This window comes from Alosa pseudoharengus, unplaced genomic scaffold (genome assembly GCF_046254945.1).
Source record: "Alosa pseudoharengus isolate Yale_2024_CS ecotype anadromous, Long Island Sound unplaced genomic scaffold, YU_APseudo_1.1 YU_APseudo_1.1_scf_12, whole genome shotgun sequence".
In the NCBI taxonomy this organism is placed as follows: Eukaryota; Metazoa; Chordata; class Actinopteri; order Clupeiformes; family Clupeidae; genus Alosa; species Alosa pseudoharengus.
This window is the reverse complement of record NW_027468587.1, coordinates 34144494-34171936: the sequence shown is the minus strand read 5'-3', so window position 1 is coordinate 34171936 and position 27443 is coordinate 34144494. Positions and strand designations below refer to the sequence as shown.

The following is a 27443-nucleotide window of genomic DNA, read 5'->3' as shown; positions in this document are numbered from 1 at the left end:
GACGCCTAATTGGTAGATGGGAAATACGCCCCTTGTTTTCAAGCGTTGGCGCGAGGGTAAATTTCAGGACTAAACAGTGCAGGCTACTTGCATATAGCCAATTAATGCTCAGATTGACACAAATGACATTTTCATTAACCAATAATATTTCGCAAAAGAATTACTGGCATTTACTCCAGCCAATTGATTTTTTCAGTAGGCGGAGAAAAAACCGGAAACGAACGGCCAGCTTCCAGCATTCTTTTCCCTGGTATCTTCGCAACGGTGAAATGAAAGAAGTTTGCTGAAGGTATTGGTAATATTTGTAAATGTTTGCATGGATATATTTCCTATCTAGTAGACACTAAAATGTCTCGGTGAATTACGTCGTTGTATAGTGCACAACGTACTGTAAGATTAGCTTGCTGGTTTATTTACACAATAAGTTCTAGGGCATACCAAGCAGCAAGCTGCCTGCCTGCCTGCCTGCCTCCTTGAGACAACCAGCTAACGTTTGTTGTAACGTTAATGTTAGCCTTTTGATATATTTACTATCCACACAATGTATTACAAGCAAGCCACAGGGACGTGTTGTAACACTAACGCTATGTTGTTAGTTGCTAGACAGGCTGTATTAGTTAAGCTTAGAGCTAACTTTAAGTTGTTATCGATAACTTATCTTAATCATAATTAAAGCCATATTAGACTTTGAAATTAGCCAAAAAGAAAATATGGCCATGTAGGTTCAGGTCTTTACAGATGAACCTAACTGTCCTGTGAAATGTGCACTAGCTGAATAACTTCTATCTTACTGATATCAAAGACTATAGAAGCCTTGATATTAGACCAAGTTTTGTGACTTCGGCTTAATTTGTTCTTACTTGCGACCTTTGCCATTCGTTCCGTTTATTGTAGTGCAGTGGAAAGATGGATGCAACACAAGTGGTTCAGGATTTCCCGTTTGATGATGATGAAGAAGAGGAAGAGGATGACAGTGCTGACGAGGAGGAAGCACAGCCAGTGGCTAAACTGAAAGTTTTCAAGAATGTGCATGTCCCAGAGACTGGTGAGTCATTTGTTTTTCAGAGCACACCTGTTACCTTTTTCTTGGAAGTGGTTCGTGTGTAAAAAGGATCTATCCAGCTGGGAGTTAATTAGCTGCCTGACACTGTCCTATATTCTACCTAATGTTGTGTGAAGTGTTTCTGGTCTGACTCTCTTCTTACTGTCGCTTTTACCTTCCCTTCTCTTTTTAGAGTTGCTTCTTTACCCAGGAGAGAATATTTTGGGCCGTGATGCTACTTTCTGCACAGTGCCCTTACCTGCCTCGTCAATGTCAAAGCGCCACGCCACCATTTCCATCTCTGTGTTCCGCTCGAACGGACAACATGCCAGTGGAGCCACAGAAGCCCTCATCTGGGACATGGGCAGCCTGAATGGCACCAGGAAAGGCCGCTTGAAGCTAACACCCCACGTGCGCTATGCCCTGAGCGAGGGGGATAAAGTGACTCTAGCCGATCTGCCTTGCCAGTATGCCCCTGTCGGGACAGCTGAGGGAGAGACTGGCAAGGGTAGAGCGAGGACACCAGATTGCCTTGGTGGAGAGAGGGGTGAGCAGACACTCGAGCCTCAGGGGGACTGCTACAAAGTGAAACTGAGGACAGAGACGCACACAGAGGCTGTCAGAGCAGTGGAGAGGGCAGCCAATGGGGAGAGGGGGTTTCTGACACCCAGCAGTGGGCAGCATGGGGATGCCAAACCGAGAGGCAGCCATGACATGTCGGCCAGGCTGGAGCAGAAGGACCAAAGTCCTGCCCCCCTGGTCCCTGAATCTGACTCAGAGTCTGATGGAGAGAGAGAGGGACGGAGGCCAAGAGCAACCAAAACTTTAGGTAAACATGCTGTATCGGTTTACACACATCTGCTGATATAGCTGCATTGCATATCCGTAAACCACAACATCTTTCAGTATTGTGTTTTTTTCTGATGTGCAGACTATTTGTTTTGGTTCAGGTTTATTGTTTTGCAACATGGTACATAAAGCACATGCATTGTGTAATGTTCTGAATGAGAAATTACATGGCTTGCAAAGCAAACATAATGTAATTTGCTTACAGTATATAAAAACATATTGTGAGTGTGATAGATAATGGGATATTGAATGCATGAGATGACCCCCTGGGCTTCATAAGCAGAAAATACCCTATGGGCATTGTTATTAGGGCTGGAATATTATAAATAAATCCAATCTCTTTCCCTATAGTGTCTTCAGATTCAGACTCCCCAAGGATGCCTCAGCCCACTTGTTCAACATTCCAGAGTCCGTCAGGCACTTCTTACATACCAGAGAGGTATAGCTGGGGTTTCTCATTCCATTTTAAATCGTAATAAAAGGCTTATTCATCTGTATTATATTATCCATATTGTCATGCACATGAAAAGCTACTTACCATCTACAATTTATAGTATGATTTGAGAGCAAATCCCTGCCAGAATCTTAAGATAACATTTAGCTTATCCTTGTCCTCACATTAGTTTTTTGACCACTGCCTGAGGTTGTATTTGTGTAACTAGCGTGTTATGTAACTGAGTTTTGCTGGTGGCTTTGCACAGCCCCTCTTCCTCAGTGAGGGGAAGAGTGAACGAGACCGTGAGCTCAGGAGGATCCATCTGGACTGACAGGAGCACTGAGGCGGCGCAGAAAAAGCCCAGGCCAGACCCCCTGGAGTTTAACATGGACAGTGACACTGATGTGGAGGGAGAGGAGGAGAAGGGGGAGGGGGAGGGGAGGAGCTCACCACACGCTGCAAATGGAGAGGCAAGTGCGGATCTGGTGGGGGCATCCGCCGGACCTGCCACCAAGCATCCGGATTATCATATAGACCGTAATACTGATGTCGAGGGAGATGACCATGAGGTGTCGGACATTAATTCCACAAAGGCTTCAGTCTGTGAAGTAGGGGAGAATGTATCCAGTCCTGCAGCTGTTGCTGCCGCTGCCACAGCAGCCCCATCAGACTTTCACCTAGAGAGTGACACAGATGTGGAGGATGAAGATGAGGTTGGCCAGACTGTGCAGGTGGCCCCTCCACCGGCACACCCAGCCCCAGGCACTGATGTGACCGAATCCAGGCCAGCGAACGCGGCCTCGGCAGAATTTCATATGGACAGTGACACAGACGTGGAGGATGAGGGGGATGACCAGGCAGATGTCAGCACCGCAGGTTCCACCGCAGCTTCCACTGCAGCTCAGGACAAACCAGAGGAGCCTCAGACTCACAGTGCCTCGGACACCACAGATGACGACGACCCGTTCAAGTCGGGCAGCAGCAGCAATAACACAGAGGCCTGTGCCGGCCAACAGCCTATATCTGCGGCCGCCTTGGAAATCCAGTCTGACAGTGACACCGACGTGGAGGATGAGAGTGCGGGGCAGCAAGCGGCCCCCTCTGCACCCCTGGGCTCCCCGCGTCGCTCTGGACTCCAGCCCACTGCTGAGGCGGCCCCTGGGGCTCCAGAGTCCACAGCTGGCGCTGCGGAGTCAGACCAGGACACAGATGTGGAGGAGGGCACCGGAGGGGGCAAACAGCCGGCATCGCCTCCAGCTGTGACGCCAGCCAAGCCAGATGATTTCAACATGGACAGCGACACGGATGTGGAGGAGGAGCTCCTAGAGGACACTAGACCCAGGAAGCCTGGTGAGAGGGCCTCTGCTGCAGCACTCCAGTCCTCAACCCCTATGGGAGCAGGTGGGATTACACGCATTGATATAGTTTATTTCTATATAAACCACAACCAACACAATACCATATAATACAATACATTGAAGAGGTTTTGGAAGATTTTAAAAACGTTATTTTAAGATGAAAACTCTTTAGGGGGCCTTTAATGAAGTGTTGTTGCATTCATACATTATGAAATTGTCAAAGCTAGAGTGTTACTAGTGTCTTATGTAATTATTTGTTATCTAAATACTGCCAACATTCCAATCACTGTGTGGTGTTTTGTTTTTCTTTATTTGCCAGCAGGGCTGCGACTAGAAGAGATGGAGACTCAGCTCTTCCTCAGTCCAGCAGATCATTTTGCGCGTATGTCAAGTCTCTCACTTAAATCTGTGACATGGCTGCCCAATAGTTCTGTGATGTCTCTGTGTGTATGTTCTCTCATCTGATATGATTTGCTAATGATCCACTCCCCTTTCTTCCTTCTTAGGCCCTGTAGGCCTTCCACCCTTCAACCCAGCGATGTCGTCTGATGATGACTTTGTCCCAGAAACCCAGTCCTTTGTGGCCAAGCCTCATGGTGGCGGTGCTCCTCCCGGGCTGAGCGCCCTTGACGAGACGGCTCTGGAGGAGGAGACCCAGCTGTTCTGCGTAGGCGGCGTCACGGAGCGGTCGGCTCAGCTCCAGCTCAGCCTGTCAGACAGCAGTCGCCTGCAGCAGCAGCTGGCCACCGAGGCCACGCAGGCGTACGCCCTCCCCGAGATCAGGGGCTCGGACTCGGACGGGGACTCGGACCTGGATGCAACCCAGGACTACGGAGCTCTGCAGGCCACGCAAGCCTACGCTGCAGAGCCAGTGAGAGACGAGGAAGACGGCCATGACGACAGCGCCACGGCTGAAACCCAGGCCTTCTTCATAGCCGCGCCAAGGAGCACCGACATTGCTGTTGACCTTGCTGAAGCCACGCCCCTGCCCCAGAGGGAGGTGCTGAAGGAGGTGGCAGGACCAGGGGAGGAGGAGGAGGAGGCCACCCAGCTGACGGAGTTGGACACCTACTCCCATATCTCCACCGCCGACACGGTTATCCTCCCACGCAGCCAGAGGCCGGGAGGTGAAGAGGCTGGAAGAATGTCTGATGTGACTCCCACAGACTTGGTAGCTAGTGCCACCGCCCATGAATCCAAGCAGGCAAACGTCCCTGCTGCGGAGATCTACATGGACAGTGACACAGATGTGGAGGAGGAGAAAGATGGCGGCTTGAAGGAGCCACGGCCCACGACTGCCCAGATCAAGGCAGAGGAAGTTCAGCTCCACAGCGATTCAGATTCAGCAGACATCGGTGATGATGACCCATTCAAGCCAGGCACGAGCGCAACCACTGTGACCTCCACAGGTGGCCAGGCATCACACACCACTGCTAGTGTCTCCTGCTCTGAAACCCAACCCATGTCTGCCTTAAATGATGATGATGATGAGGAGGAAGAATCAAAGGTAGCACCATCTAGAAGAAAAAGCAGGGCTCGTAGAGGACAAGGATGTCATGATGGCCAACCTTCCAAGACACTTCTCATTGCTGAAACCCAGCCTGTCAACATAAACGATGATGATGATGGTGATGCTGAAGAGGAAGCATCAAAACCTGCATCCCCCAAACGAAGTGTGAGGGCACGCAGAGGGAAGAGGAGGCCTGTTGGAGATGAGGTTGAGTCTGCTGAGGCTGCCTTCAGCTCCTGCCTCCTCTCTACTGCTCAAACTCAGCCAATGACCAATGTGGATGAGGAAGACGAAGAGGAGGAGGAGGAAGCAAAGCCTGTCGGCCCCAGAAGGAGAGGAAGAACGCATGGAGGGAGAGGGGCCCAGGTGGAGGACGGGCCGGAGGTCACTGAGACTCTGGTCAACTCTGACCTCGCTGTGATCGAAACTCAGCCCGTGTCTGCCTTTGGTGATGAAAATGGTCAAGACAAGGGAGAGCAGAGACCTGCTTCCGCCAGAAGGAGAGGGAGGGCACGCAGAGGTAAGGGGAAGCAGGAGGAAGACGAGAGCAAGCCTGCTGAGATGCCTTCAAGCACCTGTCTGTCCACTGCAGAAACGCAGCCCATGGCTGCATGTGAGGAGGAGGAGGAAGAGGATACACAGGCAGCCCCTTCCACATCCAGAGCGAAGACACGTGGAGCAGGGAAAGAGCACGTCACCACAAGAAGCACCAGAGGCAGAGGGAAAGTAGAGGGGGATGAGAGAGAGGGAGAAGAGGTGGAGGAGGGGACGAGTGTGGAGTCGAGGAGGCAGACCAGGGGCAAGACTCCTGCAGTGAAGAGAGGAGGACTGAGGAGAGGAGAGGGGGCTGGAGAGGAAGAGGAGGAGGCCGAAGAAAAGCCTGTGCAGGAGGTCAGAAGGGGTCGAGGGAGGAAGAGTGTGGTGCAACAGAGAGAAGAACAAGAGGAGCGAGAGAGGCTGGAGAGAGTGAAAGACCAGCAGGAGAAAGAGAAAATAGAAAGGGAGCAAAAAGAACAGGAAGAAAAACTTGAAAGAGAAGAGAAGGAAAGGCAGGAAAAAGAAAGGTTAGAGAGAGAAAGAAGAGAAGAGAGGGAGAGGCTTGAAAAAGAAAGGTTAGAGAGAGAAAGAAGAGAAGAGAGGGAGAGGCTTGAAAAAGAAAGGAAAGAAAAGGAGGAAAGGGAGAAAAAGGACAAAGAAGAGAACGAAAGAAAAGAACAAGAGGAGAAAAACAGGTTGGAGAAAGAAAGACTTGAAAAGGAAAGACAACAAAAAGAGAAAAGAGAAAGAATAGAGAAAGAGAGAAAAGAAGCTGAGGAGAGAGAAAGAATAGAGAGGGAGCAGAGAGAGAAAGAAGAGAGGGAGAGAAAAGAGCAAGAGGAGAAAGAAAGGCTAGAGAGGGAAAGACTTGAAAAGAAAAGACAAGAAAAAGAAGAAAAGGAAAAAGTAGAGAGGGAGAGAAGAGAGAAAGAAGAGAGGGAGAGAAAGGAGCAAGAGGAGAAAAAAAGGCTAGAGAGGGAAAGACTTGAAAAGAAAAGACAAGAAAAAGAAGAAAGGGAAAGATTGGAGAGGGAGAAGAGAGAGAAGGAACAGAGAGAGAGAAAAGAGGCTGAGGAGAAAGAGAGGCTGGAGAAGGAGAGGCTTAAAAAAGAAAGACAAGAAAAAGAAGAAAAGGAAAAAGTAGAGAGGGAGAGAAGAGAGAAAGAAGAGAAGGAAAGAAAAGAGGCTGAGGAGAGAGAACGATTGGAGAAGGAGAGACTTGAAAAAGAAAGAAAAGAAGCAGAGGAAGAGGAGAGACTGCAGATGGACAAGAGGAAAAAGGAAGAGAGAGAGCAAGAGAAGAGAGAAACCAGTGACCCTAAAATGGAGAAACCAGAGAGTGATGATAAACCCCAGACGTCCACACGAGGGAGGCGAGCAGCCTCCAGACGCACCGCTCCAGCTCCCCCCAGTGGACAGGAGGAGCCGGTGCTGCCCAGTGATGACTGCCCTGCCCGAAGGACACGCTCTCGCTCCAGCTCCTCCAACTCCGTCAGCTCAGAGAGATCCACGTCCAGCGTGCGCAGCAGCGCCAGCAGGCAGGGGGCGCCAGAGCCACACGCTTCCTCCAGGCGCTCCTCCAGACGAGCTCCCCCTGCTGGGGAACAGACGCCAACACTGGAGGATGGCTCGAGTGAGTCACAGTCTGGAAGAAGATCTCGAAGGCCATCTACCTCTAGTAACTCGGTGTGCTCTGAAGTGACCGAAGCAGCCAGTGTGGCCAGTCAGAGTAAGGGCCGAGGGAGAGGAAGAGGGAGGAAGAGTGTGAAGGGGAAAGACCCAGGCCCAGTGGCAGAGCCTGAACCAGCACCATCAGAGACTCAAGGCACCGAACCTTCGGCCACCAAGACCTCGGGACGAGGCCGCAGAGGCCGCAAGTCAGGGGCTGGAGACGAGGCGACCGTTGGCGTGTCCGCCGACGATGAGGACAAGCCTGCCGAAGAGGAAGCTGGTCCTGCCCCACGGGGTCGAAGGGGAGCCATCGCACCCAAGCCAGACTCTGTCCCTCAGAAAGGCACCGGCCGGGGTCGAGGTAGGGGTCGGAAGGCCGGCCCGTCCAGCCAGAGCACCTCAGCCGAGGAGGACAGCGAAAGCGCCGACGTCGCGAGCGCCGATGTTTCTTCGACGGCCAGTCAAGGCAGAGGGAAGAAGAGGAGTCACGATGAAGAGTTGGAGGAACTTGACGAGACTGAGGAGGTTCGATTCAAGATTCCTCACTCGAAGGGGAAGCTGCCAAAGGGACACAGGAAAGCGGAGAGTGAGGACGCCGCTGGAGGAGTGGAGCTGGACAGGACAGACGAGGAGACGGCCCCTGGTCCGGCGGAGAGGAAGGGAAGAGGCCGTCCGTCTGTGGCGCAGAAGAAGAAAGAGGTGAAGAAGGAAGTGGAGGAGAGCGAGGAGGCAGCAGCAGCTGAGGTAATCTCTCTCTCTTTCTCTTTCTCTTTCTCTCTCTCTCTCTCTCTCTCTCTCTCACACTTCTCTCTCTCTTGTTTCCTCTCCTATTCACACCTTCCCTCCTTCCTTCTCACATTTTCTCTCTTTTACTCACTCTCACCCCCCCCCCCCTTCTCTCGTGTCTCAGTCCATATTTCTCCTCCCCCCATCTCAGTCCCTCCCTACACTTCACACTGCCCTGCACATATTCTCTATCCTGCTCCCTCTCTTCTCTCTGTCTGTCCATCTCTCTTCCTTCTCCCTCCCTCCCTCCATCCCTCCCTCCTCCTCCTCCTCTGTCTCTCACAGTCGGGCCGTTTCCCCTGCTGAGGGCTGCCTCAGCCTCTCCATTGAAATGAGCTGTCTGTGCTGGCTGTGAAGGGAGGAAGAGTTTAGAGCCCCCTGTCAGTGGCCCTGGCCTTTAGTGACCACACTGTCACTTTCAGCCCCTCTCTCTCTCTCTCTCTCTCACTCTCTCTCTCTCTCTCTCTCTACCTCTAGCCTGAGGTTCTCTGAAGATGCTGTGTGTGCTACTTAAATGACCAAATCTGACACCATATCTGTCTCCGTACTGCTCTCTTCCTAAATGACCACTTCTGACGTCATCCTCTCTCTCTCTCTTTTATTGCTGTGTCCTTCTCACTCTCTTCCTAAATGACCACTCCTGGGCACTTAACTCTCCATCTCTATTTCCTCTCCTGCTCTCTCTCTCTCTCTCCTCTCCTCCTGTATGTCTCCATCTCTATTTCCTCTCCTGCTCTCTCTCTCTCTCTCCTCTCCTCCTGTATGTCTCCATCTCTATTTCCTCTCCTGCTCTCTCTCTCTCCTCTTCTCCTCCTGTATGTCTCCTCTCAGCCTGACGAGTCCTCAGCCAAGGGATCAAGGAAGCGCAGTGCAGCCGCTGCCCAGTCGCCCACCCCAACCAAATCCGCCCGCCGCTCCGTGAGCACCTCGCGCCAGGCACACAAGGTAAGCACCACACACACACACACACACACACACACACACACACACACACACACATAAACACACACACACACACACACACACATAAACACACACACACACACACACACACACAAACACACACACACACACACACACACACATAAACACACACACACACATAAACACACACGCACACATAAACACACACGCACACATAAATACACACACACACACACACACACACAAACACACACACACATAAACACACACACTCTTTTTCTCAACACAGTCACATACACTTACACTCGTAAACACTCACACAGAACGGTACGGAATCATTTCCATATAAAACACACAAACACCGTAATTCACACTCGTTCCAATACGCATATGGCTATGATAGGGTTTACTGTGCTAAGATGCAGTTCTTCACCCTGCCATTTTCATGTAACACTGAGGATGTGCATAATCTCTGATCTAATTTTAGCTGTCAGAAGCTAAACAAACACACACACACAGCTGATACCCCCCCCCCCTCTCTCTCTGGCCCAGGTGCTGTTCACTGGGGTGTCTGATGAGGCGGCGGAGGCTGTGGTGGCCCGGCTAGGGGGCAGCATGGCCAAAGGTGTGAGCGACATGACGCACCTGGTCACCGATGCGGTGCGACGGACTGTCAAGTTCATGTGTGCAGTGGCCAGAGGGGTGCCTATCGTCACACTCGATTGGCTGAAAAAGGTAGGGTCACAGCATGCATCACAGACCGCCTCAAAGAACTCTTGGAACGCAAGGCAGACAAAATGACAGAGGACTGGTGTAGAGTGTACAAACTAGGAGTGCATTTGTTGTAGATGTTGGAATTACCATCTGTGTCGCCTTCTCTTTTTTGCGCAATCGATACTAATTGAAGTCTTGCTGCCACCATACCCAAGCAGACTATTTACCCCTTTATGTAACGTCAATTACTCTCTGTGTTGGTGTTGTTGGGTGAATAATTTTTTTTTACATATTGATTACAAATGGATCGTTTCCTCACTATGTATTGTAGTGAGGAACATGTTGGCACATTTTTTAAAAAGCGTAACTATGCCTCCTGTTGTATCTGTCTTTACTGTCATATATAGACACAAGTGTGCAGCACATCTTTTAGCAGTCTTTGTGAATGTCCCTCTGGTTGTGTTGCAGTGTGGGAGGGCTGGGAGCTTTCTGCCTGCTGATGAGTTTCTGGTGAAGGACACGGAGCAGGAGAGGAAGTTTAACTTCCGTCTGCAGGAGTCCCTGAGTGTGGCCAGCAGCCAGCCCCTCCTACAGGTTTCACCTCCCTTACCGTCTCATCTAGGAACATTTCATCCACTGGAGTCAGTGCTGTAGTGTGTTCTCTACAAACAAACATACAGCTTTGCCGTTTTCTCTTTGTCACTCTTTGGTTCCATGTCAGGGTTATGAGATTCATGTCACACGGTCAGTGAAGCCTGAGCCGGCACAGATGAAGGACATCATCGTCAGCTGTGGGGCTCGCTACCTTCCCAAGATGCCCTCTGTCAACAAGGTAACTTTGTCTAACCCCTACATCAGTACATCAGCTCACTGTTTACAAACTTGAGGTGATCTGTTTTATGCACTCTCTCTCTCTCTCTGACACTCTCACCTGTTCTCCACATTTATCACTGTTCTGTTCAGAGATTGTCTCACACGTTTTTTTTATTTATCTGCAGTGTCCTGTGTGTTCAGCTACAGGAAGATAAGTGGCTCTCTCTGTTTCACATTGAGACAGATTTGGGTGGAAGATTTTCACGACACATCTAAATAGCAGCTGTTACTGCCTCGTTCAAGATTAATGTTAAGTTTCCATTTTTAAAAAAAAATGTTTTGGGCTTTTATGCCTTTTTAATGCGACAGGAGAGTGACAGGAAGTGAGTGGGAGCGAGAGTCGGGGTGGGATCCGGAAAGGACCACGGGGCGGTAATCGAACCCGGGTCGCCGGCGTACGGTGCAGGTGCACCAGCCGGTTGCGTCACGGGTGGGGCCAAGTTTCCATTTTTCATGTGTTATTGAATCCAGTCCTGTGGGGTGACAGATAGAACACTGATACATCAGGCCTATGGCTTGGCTATGGTATTGAGAAGGGCACAGGCGAAAGAGATCAACCATGGAAATAAAATAATGGAATGCACATTCCTGTTCAGCAACATGTGGAAGGGAATTTCGAGATTGTTCGATTTCTTCATGGCAATTATGTGTAGTGATTCCTCAGGAAGTGTAGTCATTTGATTATTGTAGCACTAAATGGTATCTTTGGGAGAAGTGTTATTGATTGAGGCTGTGCACATAAATGTATGCTCATTATGAAGTCCTACAGGATGTGTGGTGTTCTATGACCACAGTGAATGCATAGTAAGCATGTATTTTCAGATATAGACTGGAAATGACTATTTACATGACCGTTTTACGCTACGAGTGTACCGTTTTGAAATTGTTCACAAACACCAGTTTTGTAGCCCTGAAAACAGCAACATTAAAGTTGATCGCTTATTTTACAATCCATGTTTACATCTCAGGTTGGCTCCATGTTTTGATAACTTTCCCTTTCAGGTTGGTCACAGAGCAAACTGTTGCCGTGAATGTGGATGTCTCTTCTGTGCTGTATTGTCCCTGTAATTCTCTGGCCTGACCAGTCTCGGTGCCATTGCAGTGTCCTGTAAAGATGTTAAAGCTCTGGCCTGCCTCTCTCCTCTGCAGCCCCAGACAGTGGTGGTGTCGTGTGCAGAGGACGCCGCGCTCTGCTCGTCAGCCGTGGCGGCGTCCATCCCCGTGGTCAGCTCCGAGTTCCTCCTGACGGGCATCCTCCAACAGCAGGCCGACGTGCTCGCCCACGCCCTCACCATCACCCAGGCCCCTGCTCGGGGCAGGAAGAAGACGTGATGCCCATCTCAGAGACCGACGAGCTAGTGCTGTGTCCACTGCCAGGGCAGAGCAGCTCGTGGTGGACGTGAGTAAGATGGCCGCCACATCACCCTCCCTGGTCCTCAGAGAAGAAGGGGAGGGGATCATTCCTGGACCTGGTCTGTTCTGGTGTGTTTGCCTGCTTTCAGTGGGTTCTGCATCAGAGTCTGTTCTGCTTGGACCTCTTCACTGTTCACTTTGATCTGTGTCATTCATCCAAATGACATATAGTCTGGAGGGTTTTTAATCATTGAATATCCTGTTGCTAATGGACTTAAAACTGTGTTTTATAGACACAAATTCAGATGAAATTGTTGTTGTAATAAATAATATGTGTTAGTGTCCTTATATCAACCTGTAATGCCTTCAACAAGTGGCCATGTGTCAATTAAACATTTTTATTTTGCAGATTTTCTGTGTGTTCTTGTGCTCACTACCGATAGTACACAAAGTCATATGGGAACAGGTAGGATGTTAGTATTTATCGGTGACTCGGTCGGATCAGGAGCACTTAATACGGTTCCTCTCAGTAATTATCCTCTGGTAGTACTTATCAGATGTGACACACACACACACACACACACACACACACACACACACACTCTGGTAGTACTTATCAGATGTGACAGAAGTAAACCCCCTGCACATCTTCACTTTGTTGTTTGCTGGCGTCAGCAGTGGGGGGCTTAAAGCCAATCCGCCATGTTTATCTATGTCATAATATCTTTGCTGGAGGGAACGCCTGTGCACAAAAAGTCAAGACTAATTTTAGTCACTTGGCTGTCTCATTGTGAACTTGTTGTGATAACTTAAGTGATTATAATTCAATTGAAGATCACTGTTGCTGATTGCCATCTTAATTGGACTGCAAAGTAGCCCTTGGACACACACGGTTCAGTTTTTCTCTGTTTTCTCTCCTGTCTGCTTAGCCGCCTGCTCATCTGTGCTTTTGGTGTAACTTTAAAAAGCTCTGTTCAGAGACATTTTAAGTAGTCAGGTATTCATTAGACCACTTTAGAGAATCAATTACCCACTGTTTAGTCTATGCCACTCTTGCTGTTTGGGCTCAGAGATAGCATCGGCATGTGTGTAGGCACTTTACTTTCTCCTTGCCCTTTCACTGGCCACCAAGTTCAGATACACTATTATAAAAAATGCATAAGCTTAATATTTTTTGCATTAGCATGCATGTTGCTCTACTCTTCCTGTTATAATGTCATTGTGCAATATTACTCTTCCTTTACACATTAGGAAAGCATAGACATTATGGTTTATTGTAGTAGTAGGCATATTATTATTATCATCATCATCATCATCATCATCATCATCACTGTATTCATATAGGCCTGCAATGTATCATGCTGTTATTTAAACTGGCATTCATGGGTGGGTGTGGTTGTATGCCGTTTTCAGATGATAAATAAAGGGTGTTTTATGTGAACCCCAAACTTTGCACGTCTTACGGTAAGCTTAGGCTATAAAACCAATATCCGGTGTTTACCGACTTCACTCGAGCGTCTCCGAGAGCAGCGAGAAGCCGACGTATTCTGATTCTCTTCCAACTGTTCAACCTCAGTGGTTAAGCACTTTCTTGGGGGGCGAGGTTGAGAGGGAAGTGAAAAGGGAGGACTAGGATAAATCGTCTGGACCATTCGCCCCTCTCGGAATTCGGGAACAGCAGACATCTTTATCAATACGGAGACGCGTATCAGTCAAGGTAATTTATAAGGTGATTCTTTGACTGGATGGATTTTTACCGGTGTATGGTCCGCTGCAGCCTTCCCGCGCCCTTGTGATGCTGGTAGATGAAGGGTTAAATTCTGCAGTTATTTGTCTTGTGGGGCAATTTTCCGGTTTTTGAGGGCCGGTAGAGTATAGTTATTGTATGGGTTGAAATTAAGACGTCCCTCTTTTGGCTTTGCAAAACGTGTAAAAACGTCGCATGACTTGTGTAGGTTTTAGCAAGGCATATGATTGCACACATGCACCGGCGATGGGACACGCAATGAATTATGCATAGGCGCTCAAATTGTGCTCACTCAGCGGACAGAAATGTCAGATCCCAGTTTATGATGCTGCATATAAGGAAAAATATTCCGCAAGACTGTGGTCAACAGCTTATATTGACTTGTCGATATCGATGAATGTCGATAAAAAAATCTTCAGTAAATGGGAAAGAAACGATTCTTGATTTTTGTGGATGTTGATTTTTGCTTAATGCTTAATGGTTTTCCGTAATAAACCTTGTTATGTATGAACTAATTGTCTCACGCCGTCGAATCCCGGAGGAATTTGTGGGGGTGTCAAATATGTCCTGGCGGGGGAGATTTGAGATGTTAGGCTACTCAATGTAAGATTTTTTTTTTGTCGTATGTGAAATTACGTTTCCATGTGTCATATAATGTCCTTATGCATGTCATGTCAAAACATTGCGCACCTATGCCGGCTTGCATCGGAATCACTCAAGCGCGTACCGCCTCGGTGCGTTCCATCCGCCGCTGACATTTACCGGCTTTTAAACCCTGCTATTACCAACCAGTGTGCCAACGCCAATGAGTGACTGTACTCCGGATTCTAATGGCACCATCCAGGCTATTTTAGGGTGACAGTTTAAATAATGCAATCGCAGAACAATTTAGTCTTCCCCTATAATTTAGTCTAGAGACAAGGAGGGTGGCAATGGATTCCTGTGCCACCCTTCGTGTATGTAAGATGACTGCAATCATTTTCTTTTAATTATTCATGCTTATTAGATATGTTTTCTGATTACTGTGGTGCTGGTGAACTTTGGGGTACTGTTATAATCAACTTCCTTACATTCGTGCCAAATATGGTGTAGGCTATGACAGAGCAGTGTTAAAACATCAGTCTGCGGTTTCATATGGTAACAGGTTGTGTGCTATGCTATGTGCAGTCACTGAGATAGAAGTAGACATGGAGTAGGCCTACTTCCCAACCTCTGTGTTGGCTCTCAGGTCAGAGAGGTCTTTTAAAGGACTTCTGTTTCATTTTTAATGGATGTTGTGTCTCTTGGGTGGAGCCACTCAGGGCATGATTCAGTTGTACCAGTTTCTCTGAGGTGCCATTTTACCTAGCCTGTGTAGCCTATGTGTGTTATGGCATCCTTTGGCCAATGTTAATGAGGAAAAGAGTAGGTTGGTGAACAGAGGGAGGAAGGGAGATGTAGAGAGTAACACTTGGGGGGAAAAAATGAGCAAATAATTTGGAGAATGCAGTGAGATAGAGAAAGGTGTGAAGGAGGGAGGAAGTGTGTGCCAGAGAGAAGGGGAAGGGGTGAGAGAGACCAGATGGCAAATTTGACCATGGAAGCCCTTCATTAGCAGCCCAAAAAAGCAAAGGGGCGTGTTTTTGGGCTTCAGAACATGTGGGTCCAGTCATGCGAGCAGAACCCTGTGTGTGTGTGTGTGTGTGTGTGTGTGAGAGAGAGAGAGAGAGTGTAGGCTATGTGTGTGTTTTGGCATACACTGATGTTTATGTGTATATCTGTGATAATGTTGACAGACTGCCACGTTCATGCTAATTATACAGCAGCCAGTTGCATTTGGCAAATCTGCTTTGAGGGACAAAAACCTATTTAGATCTCATTGATACTGAATGTTTAATATACCATGGGGCTTTTTGTTAATTTGTCTAATGTATGGGACTTTGGCAATGTCATTCTCAATGGTTTTGTATTTCGAAATGAGGGCGAGCAGAGACTGTTGGCTTTACATCTCTCCTTCACCCCCCCTCTCTCTCTATCTGTCTCTCTCTCTCTCTCTCTTTCTCTCTCTCTATCTGTCTCCCTCTCTCTCTCTCTGTCTCTGTGTGTGTGTGTGTGTGTGTGTGTGTGTATGTTGTGACTCCATGTGTGGGAGGAGAAGTGACGCGAGACTCTGAAAAGCCCAGTTTGCACTCACAGAGAGAGGCTGAGAATGTGGTGGTGTCATGCTTATGCCAGGCTAATCGCTCCCTCTTTTTTTTCCAAGAATGATGAAAAGAGGGTGCTCCCCGCCAGCCGACGCGGCTCCTCTGAAATGCCACAAGGCTCCCTCTCCATCTCCGGATTAGGCACCGGCCGAGTCGAGCCGCGCCGAGCCCGAGTGCTGATCGATGGTCTGGAGGGTGGCTCTCGAATGTTGGAGGGCAAGGGGGGGCCGTGACTCCATTTTGTCTGAGTACTCCCCGAGTCCTTACCGTGGAGCGTCAGCAGACTGGTGTGGTGGGCCTTGTGTTTGGGTGGTTTCTCTGATACTCACCACAAGTGTTTCACAGACCTTTTCCACATGTAGCAACTGAGGAAAAGACACACTTTGGTACTGCTGGGGAAAGAATAATGTACTACAGCATCCATGTTTGAAGCCAAGAAATAATTACCGGTACTTTGATTGTAAAGTTCCAGGTTTGTAATGGTGCCAGAATTTCCATTAGTTCCATTTCTTTTAGATCTTGCCTAAGGCCTTTGATCAATATTCATCTGGAAATAACAGCCAGAATGATTAGAGAAAGCCTTTTTAATTTGTCCCCATCTTAGTTTTCAATACTTCATCCCTGCTGCTATACTGATTTTCTACCCTACTCCTCCAGACAGCCCAGCTGGCACACATCGCTCCGTTCCTTACGTCTGGTATAGATATAGGCTGGTATAGATATGAGCTCTTTCATTCAGTCCAATTCAGTTGTATCAGTGCCCTGCAGTTTGAGGTCGGTATTATTCACAAGTGGCTCTTTTATGTTTTGTTAAATTGTTCTGCGATATACACTGTTGCTTTTTATTGCAGTGTGCTGCTAATAAATATGTATAAGCTTTTAAGAGGATGACATCATTTTCAATCATACTGACAGAGGCCTAATATCAGCATGAGTGAAAATATGGCAGCCATGTAATGTCGAAAGGGTCCTTCTCAGTAATACAGAAAACGTATGAGGTTGAATACTGTGGCAAGAGTGAACAGGCATCCCGTGATAATGGCACTATCTACCTCAGATGCAAATTTGTTCAGCTTGGATGTAGGGTGTGTGTGTGTGTGTGTGTGTCACTGGACAGTGTTCTTAATGGTATATCTGGATTTGTGTGTAGGCACTTGCACTAAAGTAATTTATTTTCACAAGGAAAGAAATTGCATACCCTCTCATATGAAACACTTGTAAGAAGAACATTGTAAGACCTAAAGACCCATTTCCTGACAGTGGCCTTTTTTTTAAACAGCCCCAATAGGTACTTGAGTCAGGCATTTTGTTATGGAGTAGTGAGTGCTAATGCTATCTATTCTACAATATCTATCCATTATACAATATTTGTATTGAAGAGGAGGTAAACTTCAAATGAATTTGGTCCTGGAGATGAATAGGCCAGCCAAATAATGGAAGTAGGGCTGTTGGGATCCTCCTGCCGGTAGAACAGACAAAGCACCCAGTTATTATTGCACATGACCTATATTTTGTAGTGCCAGGGGATGCAAGGGTTTAAAATGATTTGGAAAAAAGTGGCGTACTTCCAGGAAGCTGTCTGTGTCATCATCTGTGGGGCCAGACAGTGTCTTGTCGCTTTTCGTTGTTGCATCTCCTTTTTTTGTCCTCCCTCTTTCTTTTGTCCTCCCTCTCTTTAGTTCACCTCTCCCTGCCCTATCCCTCCCCTCTCCTCTCTTCTCCTCACCCCTCTTCTGCCCCTTCTCTTATCTCTTCTTCTCTCCCTCCTCCTTTCCTCTCCTCTGCCTCTCCTCTCCTCTCTTCCCCCCTCCTCTCTTCCCCCCTCCTCTCCTCTCCTCTCCTCTCTTCCCCCCTCCTCTCTTCCCCCCCCCTCTCCTCTCCTCTCCTCTCCTCTCCTCTCCCCTCCCCTCCCCTCCTCTGGCAGGAATAAAGCAGATGCATCGAAGATCCAGAATGGGAGGGGGATGGTCTGCAGTGACTTGGGCAATGATGTCACCAGTCCTGCTGTGGTTGCTCATTGTCTATAAATGAAGTCTGATGCGGACCACCCTGCTGCCATTTGTCAGGGAAAGGAAAAAGAGGGCACAGAAATGAGCCTTTGTGTCTGCTTGTTTGCAGGAGCTCGGTGAAGATGGACGCCATTATCAGACTCCTGGTGCTCACTGGGCTGGTCCATGCAGGTGAGCAGCTTGAGCCCAAATCAAAACCATGCAGACATTGCAATGGCACAGAACATTGTGTCATTCATGAAAAATACAAAAACCTGTTATAGCCTCTGTGATTTTTCCTCTGCAGCAACCAGGCCAGCCTGCTGACAACTGTTTCCACTATATTGCTTCACCTACACTATACAAAATGCACTGTCAACATAACTGTTGCCAGTGACTTACTGCATTACATTACTGCTGGTATTATACTCTGTCACTGGCCAAATATGCCCTGAGCACTGATACCATAGCAGGTGTATAGCTGATATGAAATATGATTATTCTACTTTGTGGCAAAGCATATATCTCTACTACCTGTAGAATGTGGTATACAAAGAAAAAAAATATGTTATACATATGGACACTTTATGGGATTCATTCACCAAACAATGGTTACATAAAAATAAAATGCAGTTTAGTATAGCTATACAATTTTCTATTGCTACCATTTTTTTCTTTTTCTCATGAAAATTTTACATCAACAGAAAAAGCAAGGTTTTCCTTCAGGCAGTTCTTGCAGGTAGATGGCGATGTGGTCAGCTTGGTGCAGTGATCCGAGGTGGAAAGAGAGCTGGCTGCCCCAGGAGGCTGAGAGAGACTCATAGGGTGTGGGGTCAGTAGCGAGTAGATTGTGACTGTGGACCAAAACTAGCCGACTGGTCCAATATGTCAGCCCTCTGAATATTTAATGAAGCATCCTCAGTTGTGCTACAGTATAGCTTCCCCCGTTAATGGAGGATTTGTAGGTCAACACAGTATTCATGATCTGAAATAGTGTCTTTATACTGCATGTTTGTGGATGAACCCTAATGGAACTGTAACTACTGCTGTACTACTACTCGCTGTTTTCTTTTTCAGCTTACCTTGCGCCATTACCAGGTGAGTTTCCATGCGCTCTCCTTCATCTTGCATATTTGTATAAAGAATCTCACTTCTGTCTGTGCAGTTACCTATGCTATCCCATAATCTTATATCCTCAACCTCCTCTCTCTCTCTCTCTCTCTCTCTTTCTCTCTCTCTCTCCCCTCTTCCTACATTTTCAACACCCAATGCCCTCATCTCTTCCTCCCCTCCAACACCCCTCTCTCTCAGCCAAAGAAGAGTCGGTCATGTTTTTTGGGGAGGACTTCCACATCCTCCTCCCCCCGGGTGCGCCTGACGTGGTGTTCCACCCAACGGTGGGGGCGGCACGTGGGGAGCTAGTCCTGATGAAGGCCGGCGTGGTGCAGGGCCCGCGAGCCAAGCTCAACCACCAGCTCAGCCACTTCATCCTGGAGAACGTGGGCGAGACCGACGAGGGGCTCTACACCGTCACGTCCCAGGACCCAGACGACAACAGCACCATGACTAAGTCCTTCACACTCATCGTGAGAGGTAAGGACCTCCACTGGACCTCCTCCAAGGACCTTGAGCTGGCAGCAGAGGTGTCCTTGCCTGTACTAACCCTGTTGGACTTCCTTTGCTCTGGTTTTGTCTGTGCATGTAGCTACAGAGAGAGGGATATGGACAAGAAGATGACAAAAACAAGCATTTAGAATATAATCCCACTTAGAGCACTATTGAATCTGTCATCCAGTAACTCATTGCTTTATATGAACCATACAGACAGCTAGCTGTTGTGCTACTTCTAAAGATTTTACTGTCAAGTAGGGCTAAAACAGTTATTTGAACACCTTGATTGTTTATCACGATTGAGGCTAATGAAGTAGAATAATGGAAAGGTGATTGAATCTCTCACAACATTAATGCAGACAAGCACTCTTCACCCGCCAATCACATAGACATAAGCAATGCCCTGCATGAATTCCATTAGAGATGTGCGTGTGGGGAATAGCAACAGTTTAATTGCTCACCTAATTAGCAACAGAGCTCAGAGCCCCACCCTGCAGGGAAACACACCTATCTCTCTGTTTCTCTCTCTCTGCCTTGTCTACTCCTCCAAAAAAATAGTGTCCTTTTGCAAACCTAATCCAAAGTGAAACTGGCATTTTTCACTGATGTCTGCAAAGGCATCTGCATATTTTTGATAATGTTACAACCCCCCTCTTAGGAATGCAATATGAAATGGCACATTCTCCATTTTAGCATCTGTTTTAGAGACTCCAAGTACGTCTGTCTCTTATCTCTCTCCTCTCTTGACTTTCTCTTTATCTTGGTGTTTGTTCTGTCTGTGTCTGCTGATGTCTATCGCTCATGGCCGTATCTCTGTCTTCCCATCTCTCCATTCCCCTCCCAGACTGCTCTAATGAGCATAGTGTGAAGTTCGGAGAGAACTTCGACATCCAGCTCGCTGGTGTCACCGGCCCCATCTCACTCGAGTTCCGGCCCATCGACGTCGAAGCGAACCAGACATCCCGCCCAGCTCTGAGTCTCATAAACCAGGACGGCTACGAGAACCGCCTCGTGGTCTCTGAGAGCAAGGTGACTCTTAAGTCGGTCAGCAGTTCTGACGAGGGCTCCTACACCATTGTGGACGCCAGTGGGAAAGTTCAGAAGAAGGTGTGCCTGAACGTTAAAGGTGAGGAAGGAATCTGTCGTTCTGAAGCGAAAGCACTTTGCACCCCAATCTACATGTCTGATGACTACATGACTCTTAATCATTGGCTCATTCTCTCGCTCTACTCTTGCTGTGTTTCAGAGCTTCAGAACTTTTATGTTGTACCTTACGGGGGCACTTTCAAGTTCAACCTGGTCCAGAACAGCTCCCTGGTGCGCCTGGTCTACAAGCCCAACTACGACCACAGGGCCCGGGTCATCTTGGAGAAGGGCGAGTTGATGATTCCGGAGGAGCTGGACCTGCAGGACCGCTTCTTTGTGGACGGCAACCTGTGCGTGCTGGAAGGGGTCAATAGCCGCGACGCTGGAGAGTTCCACGTAGTTGACCTGGGCGGCTCCCCCATCGCCAAACACTACTTGGAAGTGGAAGGTGTGGTGGACATGAGACAGTGAAGCTACAGGGCTAATAATGAGATTCAAAGTTCCTTTAAAATAAAAGTGGACTCACACTCAATCAAGTGGAGTGATCTGTTTTGTATTTATCAGTCTGTGGAAGTGTCCTTTGTGCAAATAAGTTAAAGAGGAACTGTCAGAATTTTGGTTCCATCCTTATTTTATCTTCATTTTATGGATGGAATTCCTCCTAATATCCATATGCTGACAGCCCATGTTCGCATGGTTTGTGGTCTATGCATATTCTCTGTCCTGCCTGCATCTGCCAATTCCCTAAGCCTACTTTTCTCCAGCAAATCTAAGCTCCAGTGGTACAGTACATTGTTTAGTACCCTGGAGAAAACCTGTCAAACAGGCAGTGAGTAGAACTCCTAGCAGTCCTAGTAGTGTCTTTCCAGTCTGCTATTTTTACTTACTTTAATCTTGTCTTTGGTTCTTTCCTCTTCCTCACTGCACTCATCTTCCTCATACACTCTTCCACCCTTCCTGCTCCCTTTCTCTTCTCTCTTCTCTCTTCTCTCTTCTCTCTCAGCCTTTAAGCTGCAGCCGCTGTTAGTCACCATCATTGCCCTGGTATCCCTGGTGGTGTTGATGTTGCTTGTGTGTCTGCTTGCCTGTCTCGTGAAGATACGCAAGCGGGCAGAGAAGTCCCGGGCCATTGAGAAGATCGCCAAGAATGCAGGGCAAGATGAGGGTGAAGCCTTCCGACAGGTGGGTACTCTCATTTTTATTGATCAATTTTCAGGGATAGCAAATATGAGTGGACATATCACTCTTTCACAGTCTTTTCACAATCTCATTGATAGCAATGCCAAGCTAACAATCCAATGGTTCCAAATACAGCAGTTGTAGTTTCTCTGTGTTAGCCCAGTATTGGCTTCATGTTTCTGTCAAAACAGCACTTTTCAAAGCATGTGCATTTCATCAACAGCAAGTGCTTTTCTCAAAACAGCTCATGCATTACAACAATACCGTATGGGTGACCTAGAACAGCTTGTAATTTACTGGAAATTTTAGGTTCCTGTTTCAAAAGTAGTCCTGTCAGTGGATACAGAACCAGAATGGTACTGCAAGTATATTGTTTGCAATATTTACACATTTTGTCAATGTTACAGTGTACTTTGGACATATTTGGTGTTCTTTATTTCCAAATGAGCATTTTACTCCCTCTTACTGATTGTGATTCTGGCTGTTTTATAGCAAATTGATATTCATGCCTCACACAGACCAATTCAAACAAATCAAGCATCTGAGTTGTTTTGTTTAGAAAATAACCTGTGACTACGCAATGCCCACATTTAACAACAAGTAATTATAAGAATGTTATAGTAAGGAATCAACCTGCCATATTAATGTCATCATCATGTTCATTTTGCTCTAAACTTTAGAAATGCTATATAAACTACTGCAACCATGCTGGTCATGAGGAAAGCCAGCTATCAGTACTGCATTTCAGTCCAGGGAGGGGTCACTGTTGTAGCAGAGCTCTGTACACGAGACACTCCCTGGATAACACTTACTGTTTCATATTTAATACTTATTTTCTAGAGCCTGGAACAGAGGCAGATTAACCCTCACCCATACTTTTTCCTCAATCAGTACTATTCTGTGAAACAATTCAGGTTAACATTGCTACATTAATGAAGCGTCATCTGTAATGCATGCCCGGCTTGTAAAATATAAGCTCACAGTTTATGTAGCCTACTGATATTATCATTATGTGTATGATGTTCACAGCCATAAAACACAACACCTTTAAAGGCAAGCTGCTCAGAAGACAAAATTCCTGTGGTCACAGGCTGTATCTAGAAGTGTGTACTGTTGTAATTGTTTTGTGTTTGTTTGCACCATTGATGATATCGATACTTGCTTAGAGCACATTCCTACAATGATTTAGAGGCTTGGTGCTCAGCTCTCGCTCGTTGTGCCCCCGGCTGATTGGAATAACTCAGCTGTCCTCATTCACCCAATCAGGTGGTCTCCAGTACAGTCCCTTGAGCCACTCCTAAATAAATAAAAAAAATAGGTTTTCATATGAGTCATACTGAGAGCTGTGCTTACAGGCTTGTGTGAATCTCTCCTGCTGCATTGAATTGATTTTGTCTGCCTGAAATGCAATCAACCAGGCTCATTTCTCTATGCAACCTTTAGACCATCTTCCTACACTTACACAGTTGTAATAATATATCTTCATGACATTTTTTTGTTAATTTGGCAGGTGGTCAAAGATGCCTGCAAACAGGTTGACGATACAACTGTTCAGTCCCTGAAGGAGGACATCACGGAGAAGTCCCAGAGCACAGAGGTTAGCATTAAGGTACGTTCAGTCATCCTGGCCAGCATTTCAATTCTTCGTTGCTTTAAAGCTAATGTGCCATTGTGTGCATCTGATGCAAGCGCTAACAATCTTGTTGTTCATTTTCATGAAAGGGTTTGGAGGTGTCCTCAAAAGAGGTCACTGCCTTTGATAAGAACCTTGAGACCAGCGACTCCGGGGTTGGCTTCAACACCACTGCCCTTCCTCTGGACAGCGACACGGAGGCCCCGACTGCCCCCCTCCACGACGACGTCCTGAGCACCTCAGTGGCATCTGAAGCGAAGCCGGCCCCAACCTTAACACCGGAGCCCAAACCAGCTCCCCCACCGACACCTGAACCTAAAGCGTCTCCACCGCCCCAGCCCAAGCCAGCTCCTCCCCCAACACCGGAGCCCAAAGCCTCCCCACCCCCTGAGCCCAAACCAGCCTTAACACCAACCCCCGACCCCAAACCGGCTCTAACTCCCGAACCGAAGTCGCCAGCCCCTAAGTCTCCGGCCCCTAAGTCTCCTGCTCCTGAGCCAAAGGCAGCTGCGCCTGAGGTGAAGCCGGCCTCTACTCCACCTCCGGAACCCAAGGCAGCCATGACACCTCCTCCTGAGGCCAAACCGGCTGTTTCTCCAACCCCACCCAAGTCCCCAGCCCCTGAGCCCAAGCCGAGTCCCACCGCAGCCAAGGCTGCCGATGAGAAACCAGCTGCTACTCCACCTGCTGATGCCAAACCTCCCGCGTCCCCGTCTCCCGACCACAAGCCAGCGACACCGGAGGCCAAGCCTCCTGCGAGCCCTGAGCCCAAGGCCACGCTCAAACCGGCCCCTGAGGCCAAGCCTGCCGTGAGCCCAGTCCTGGAGCCCAAAGCGCCCACCCCAGACCCTAAACCAGCGCTGAGCCCAACACCGGACCCCAAGCCAGCCGTGTCCCCGGCCGCAGAGCCCACCACCAACGGCACGCCTGAGCCAAAAGTAGACAGCGGATCCGAATCCCCCAAAATTGCCCCGCCCAAGAGTCCTGAGACGGGGATGAGTCTGAAGGCTCCCCCTCCTGCAGATGTGAGCTCCGACGGAGCTGTGGAAGCGATTACCAACGACAGCGCACCGCCTGCCACGGAGGAGGCTGCCACTACCTGAGCAGAAACCAGCCTCCACTATCGCTATCTGGTCCTGAATACCCATTTATGACTTTAGACAATCCAAACACTCTACTAAACGACAACTCTATCACAAGCTTCTGGGGAAGGGACTTTTGAACACATGTAAACACTTTTGTGCTTAACCAACGTAGCTCATATGTCACCTAATACTCACTCAAAGGGAAAATATTACTTCATCTCCCAGTACTTATGCATCAAGTTACACGAAGACTGACACCATACTGACCATCTTTATGTTTCATTGACGTTGGTAGTAGATGGCTACAACAGTTATCTGCCAGCCCATATAAATGTAAAAAACCCATAACTTTGGGAAGAGCCTGTATGCATGCACATAACTGACATTTTTGCGCCACTGCTCATTGGAACTGGGGCACAGGACATCACTGATGTAAAGAAGTGCAGCACAGAGCTTCCCCTTCATATGTGGGACAGGAATGATTCATTTAGCTCCTTCACTCATTGACCTAAGTTAATGACACCAGTAATGGTCTCAATGGCTCACTGACCGTGAGAATGGAAACGGATTCATCATCTCCATAAGGCCAGGACACCTGCCGCAACCACACCCAAGAACCACAAGTGGACTTCAGAAAACAGGGGCAACGCATGGCTGTTCGAGTTTATAGCATCTGCATGACCGGAAAACCCCTTATCAGGACCACTCTGTGTCTTATCATCCTCTCTGGCTGGACTGCCAACAGACTGAACTAACAACTGGAACATTCCGTGTGAATCTGAGATCCTGCTGGTCATTCCGCATGGAGACCACACCCTCTCAAGATGCATCTGAAGCACCCAAAGATGAGAGAGCCTCAACCTTTCCTCTCAGCTTTGAGATTTACTCCACATGGCCTTTTAAGTTTCTGCTATACATCTCGTAGCTGTGTTCTAGTTCCTACCAGCAACCGTATAGATTGGATCCTTTTTTTGCCAACCCCCCTGGCCCTTGCCCTCATATATTGCATGCATAGAAATCCACAGTACTCTAAGAGTGAAGACCAGCAGTTTCCTAGAGAATTCAAAGAAAAGCCTTCTTTCTTATTGCCAATCCCCTAAATGCGGTGAGTAAAGAAATGTATTAGTATATTAAAGGGCCCAGGTCAAGACTAAAAGATAGCATTGTATGTTACATCCAAGGAATAGTATTCTCTCATACTCACAGTCATGTTTGATCAGATTCAGATCAAAAAGATTGTTAAAGAATGTTTTATCATTAATGACTGAAATCAATGCCTGCTATATTTGCATAGTCATTTGGAATCCCTGGCACCTAGTCTATTGTATGTTGTTGCCTATAGCCTGAAAGGAATTCTATAAAGAGTTTACACATGGTGTTAATGTTACAGTAACAGTATTCTAAATGTAATTAATTGTTCTTGAATCTTCTTGATGTAAAGTTCCGTGTGAAAATCCACTGCTATGGATGGTTCAGCTGAATGAAATGTGAATCTCTCATGACTTGTTCTGGTTACTGATTGCTGAGGAATTCACCTGGAACCAGTCATGATGGTAGACCGGATCCTGGTGATGTGGCTGACCTCCTTCTAAGAAGCATTGAGGCTCTAGAGGAAGCCTACAGGAGTGAAGCCTCTAACGCACGTTTCAAACGAGATCAATTGAGTCCAGCTAATTATCTGTGCAGAGAACAAAAAGGAATTTCAAAGGGGTTTTCAGAAAAGCACAAAATTAAAGATGCTGTCAATCAATTATGATCATCAGAGAGCCCCAAAAACAAGGCTGCAGCTCTATTCTGTGAATTTGTGAACTGCCTACTTTTTACCTTTTTACTCAAACTTGCCAGTTTTAATATGAATATCCAAAATTCAAATCAATTGAAACCCAAAGCCATAAAGCATCTCTAAACAACATACATTATAATGTAGATAAAATGTTTAAAAGACACAGTGTTTATACCTGCCTATTGCAGGTTTTTCATCATCACTGGAATGTACATGAGATATAATGTAGACAGATTATGTAAGGAAATATCACATTTACGAAAGGTAGTGTAGGCATAGGCAAATCTGAGAAAAATATCTTATTATTATACGAGAGAGAGAGAGCTAGAGAGAAAGAGAGAGCTAGAGAGAAAGAGAGAGATAGAGAGAGAAATAGCTAGAGAGAGAGCTAGAGAGAGAACCAGTCAGCCCATGGTGTCTGTGCCCTGGGACATAGTCAGTGAATAGAGAAAAATTTGTGTTATTGTTTCCCATTAAGCAATACAAAATACAGTGATTGTATAGACCCAAACAAACACACACACACATACACATACACACATATATAAAAAAAATACTGGTGCATTCCTCTCTATTGTATATATTGCATGTGTATAGCTAATGTGGTTCCATCACTCAAAAGATGATTGTGTTTGCTGTATGAAATGGTCGTAGTCTTTTACAATTTGACAGAAGTCCCCCAAAGCCGACGCGACCCTCTTATTTCAATCGTATGCTTAATGATGTAGAAACCGGTGGAAGTGACAGTAATGTACACATTCATATTCCCTTCACTAACCAGCAACAACAGCAACTGTGTGATGTCTAAAACAACAGCCCAATTACTAGTTGGTTGTTTATTTGTCGGTAGATAGATGCTAGTATTTCTTTGTGTAATTGTCACCACAATTGCCGACTGTACACTCACCTATTGAAAGTCCTTATTGGGTCCTAGTTCCATTCTATGGTCACCACAGAGATGCATCCAAAAAGACAGTTTAGTACACCGCATGAGCACAACCAGGCCACCCTAACAACAGTTGTGCTGTTACAGTCTCCATGTTTGTGCCCTTGCGTAAAACCATGTGCTGTCAGATTGGTGTGTGTACCTGGGAC

At 47.3% G+C, this 27443-nt stretch overlaps 2 protein-coding genes across 2 annotated transcripts; both read left to right on the top strand.

Annotated features, from left to right (window-relative positions):
* Positions 1–224: 224 nt before the first annotated feature.
* mdc1 (mediator of DNA damage checkpoint 1) lies at positions 225–12464 on the top strand. The gene is made up of 12 exons (XM_076280981.1): positions 225–289; positions 895–1045; positions 1236–1871; positions 2243–2330; positions 2593–3728; positions 4008–4067; positions 4192–8147; positions 9021–9134; positions 9666–9848; positions 10296–10421; positions 10549–10659; positions 11850–12464. The coding sequence occupies exons 2-12, from the start codon at positions 907–909 to the stop codon at positions 12030–12032; spliced, it is 6732 nt and encodes a 2243-aa protein (XP_076137096.1). The 5' UTR covers positions 225–289; positions 895–906; the 3' UTR covers positions 12033–12464.
* On the top strand, positions 12032–24583 carry LOC143119682 (uncharacterized). Its single transcript, XM_076281300.1, has 8 exons — positions 12032–12099; positions 18102–18163; positions 19283–19564; positions 20427–20708; positions 20829–21116; positions 21672–21850; positions 23358–23456; positions 23570–24583. The coding sequence occupies exons 1-8, from the start codon at positions 12032–12034 to the stop codon at positions 24581–24583; spliced, it is 2274 nt and encodes a 757-aa protein (XP_076137415.1).
* Positions 24584–27443: the final 2860 nt, after the last annotated feature.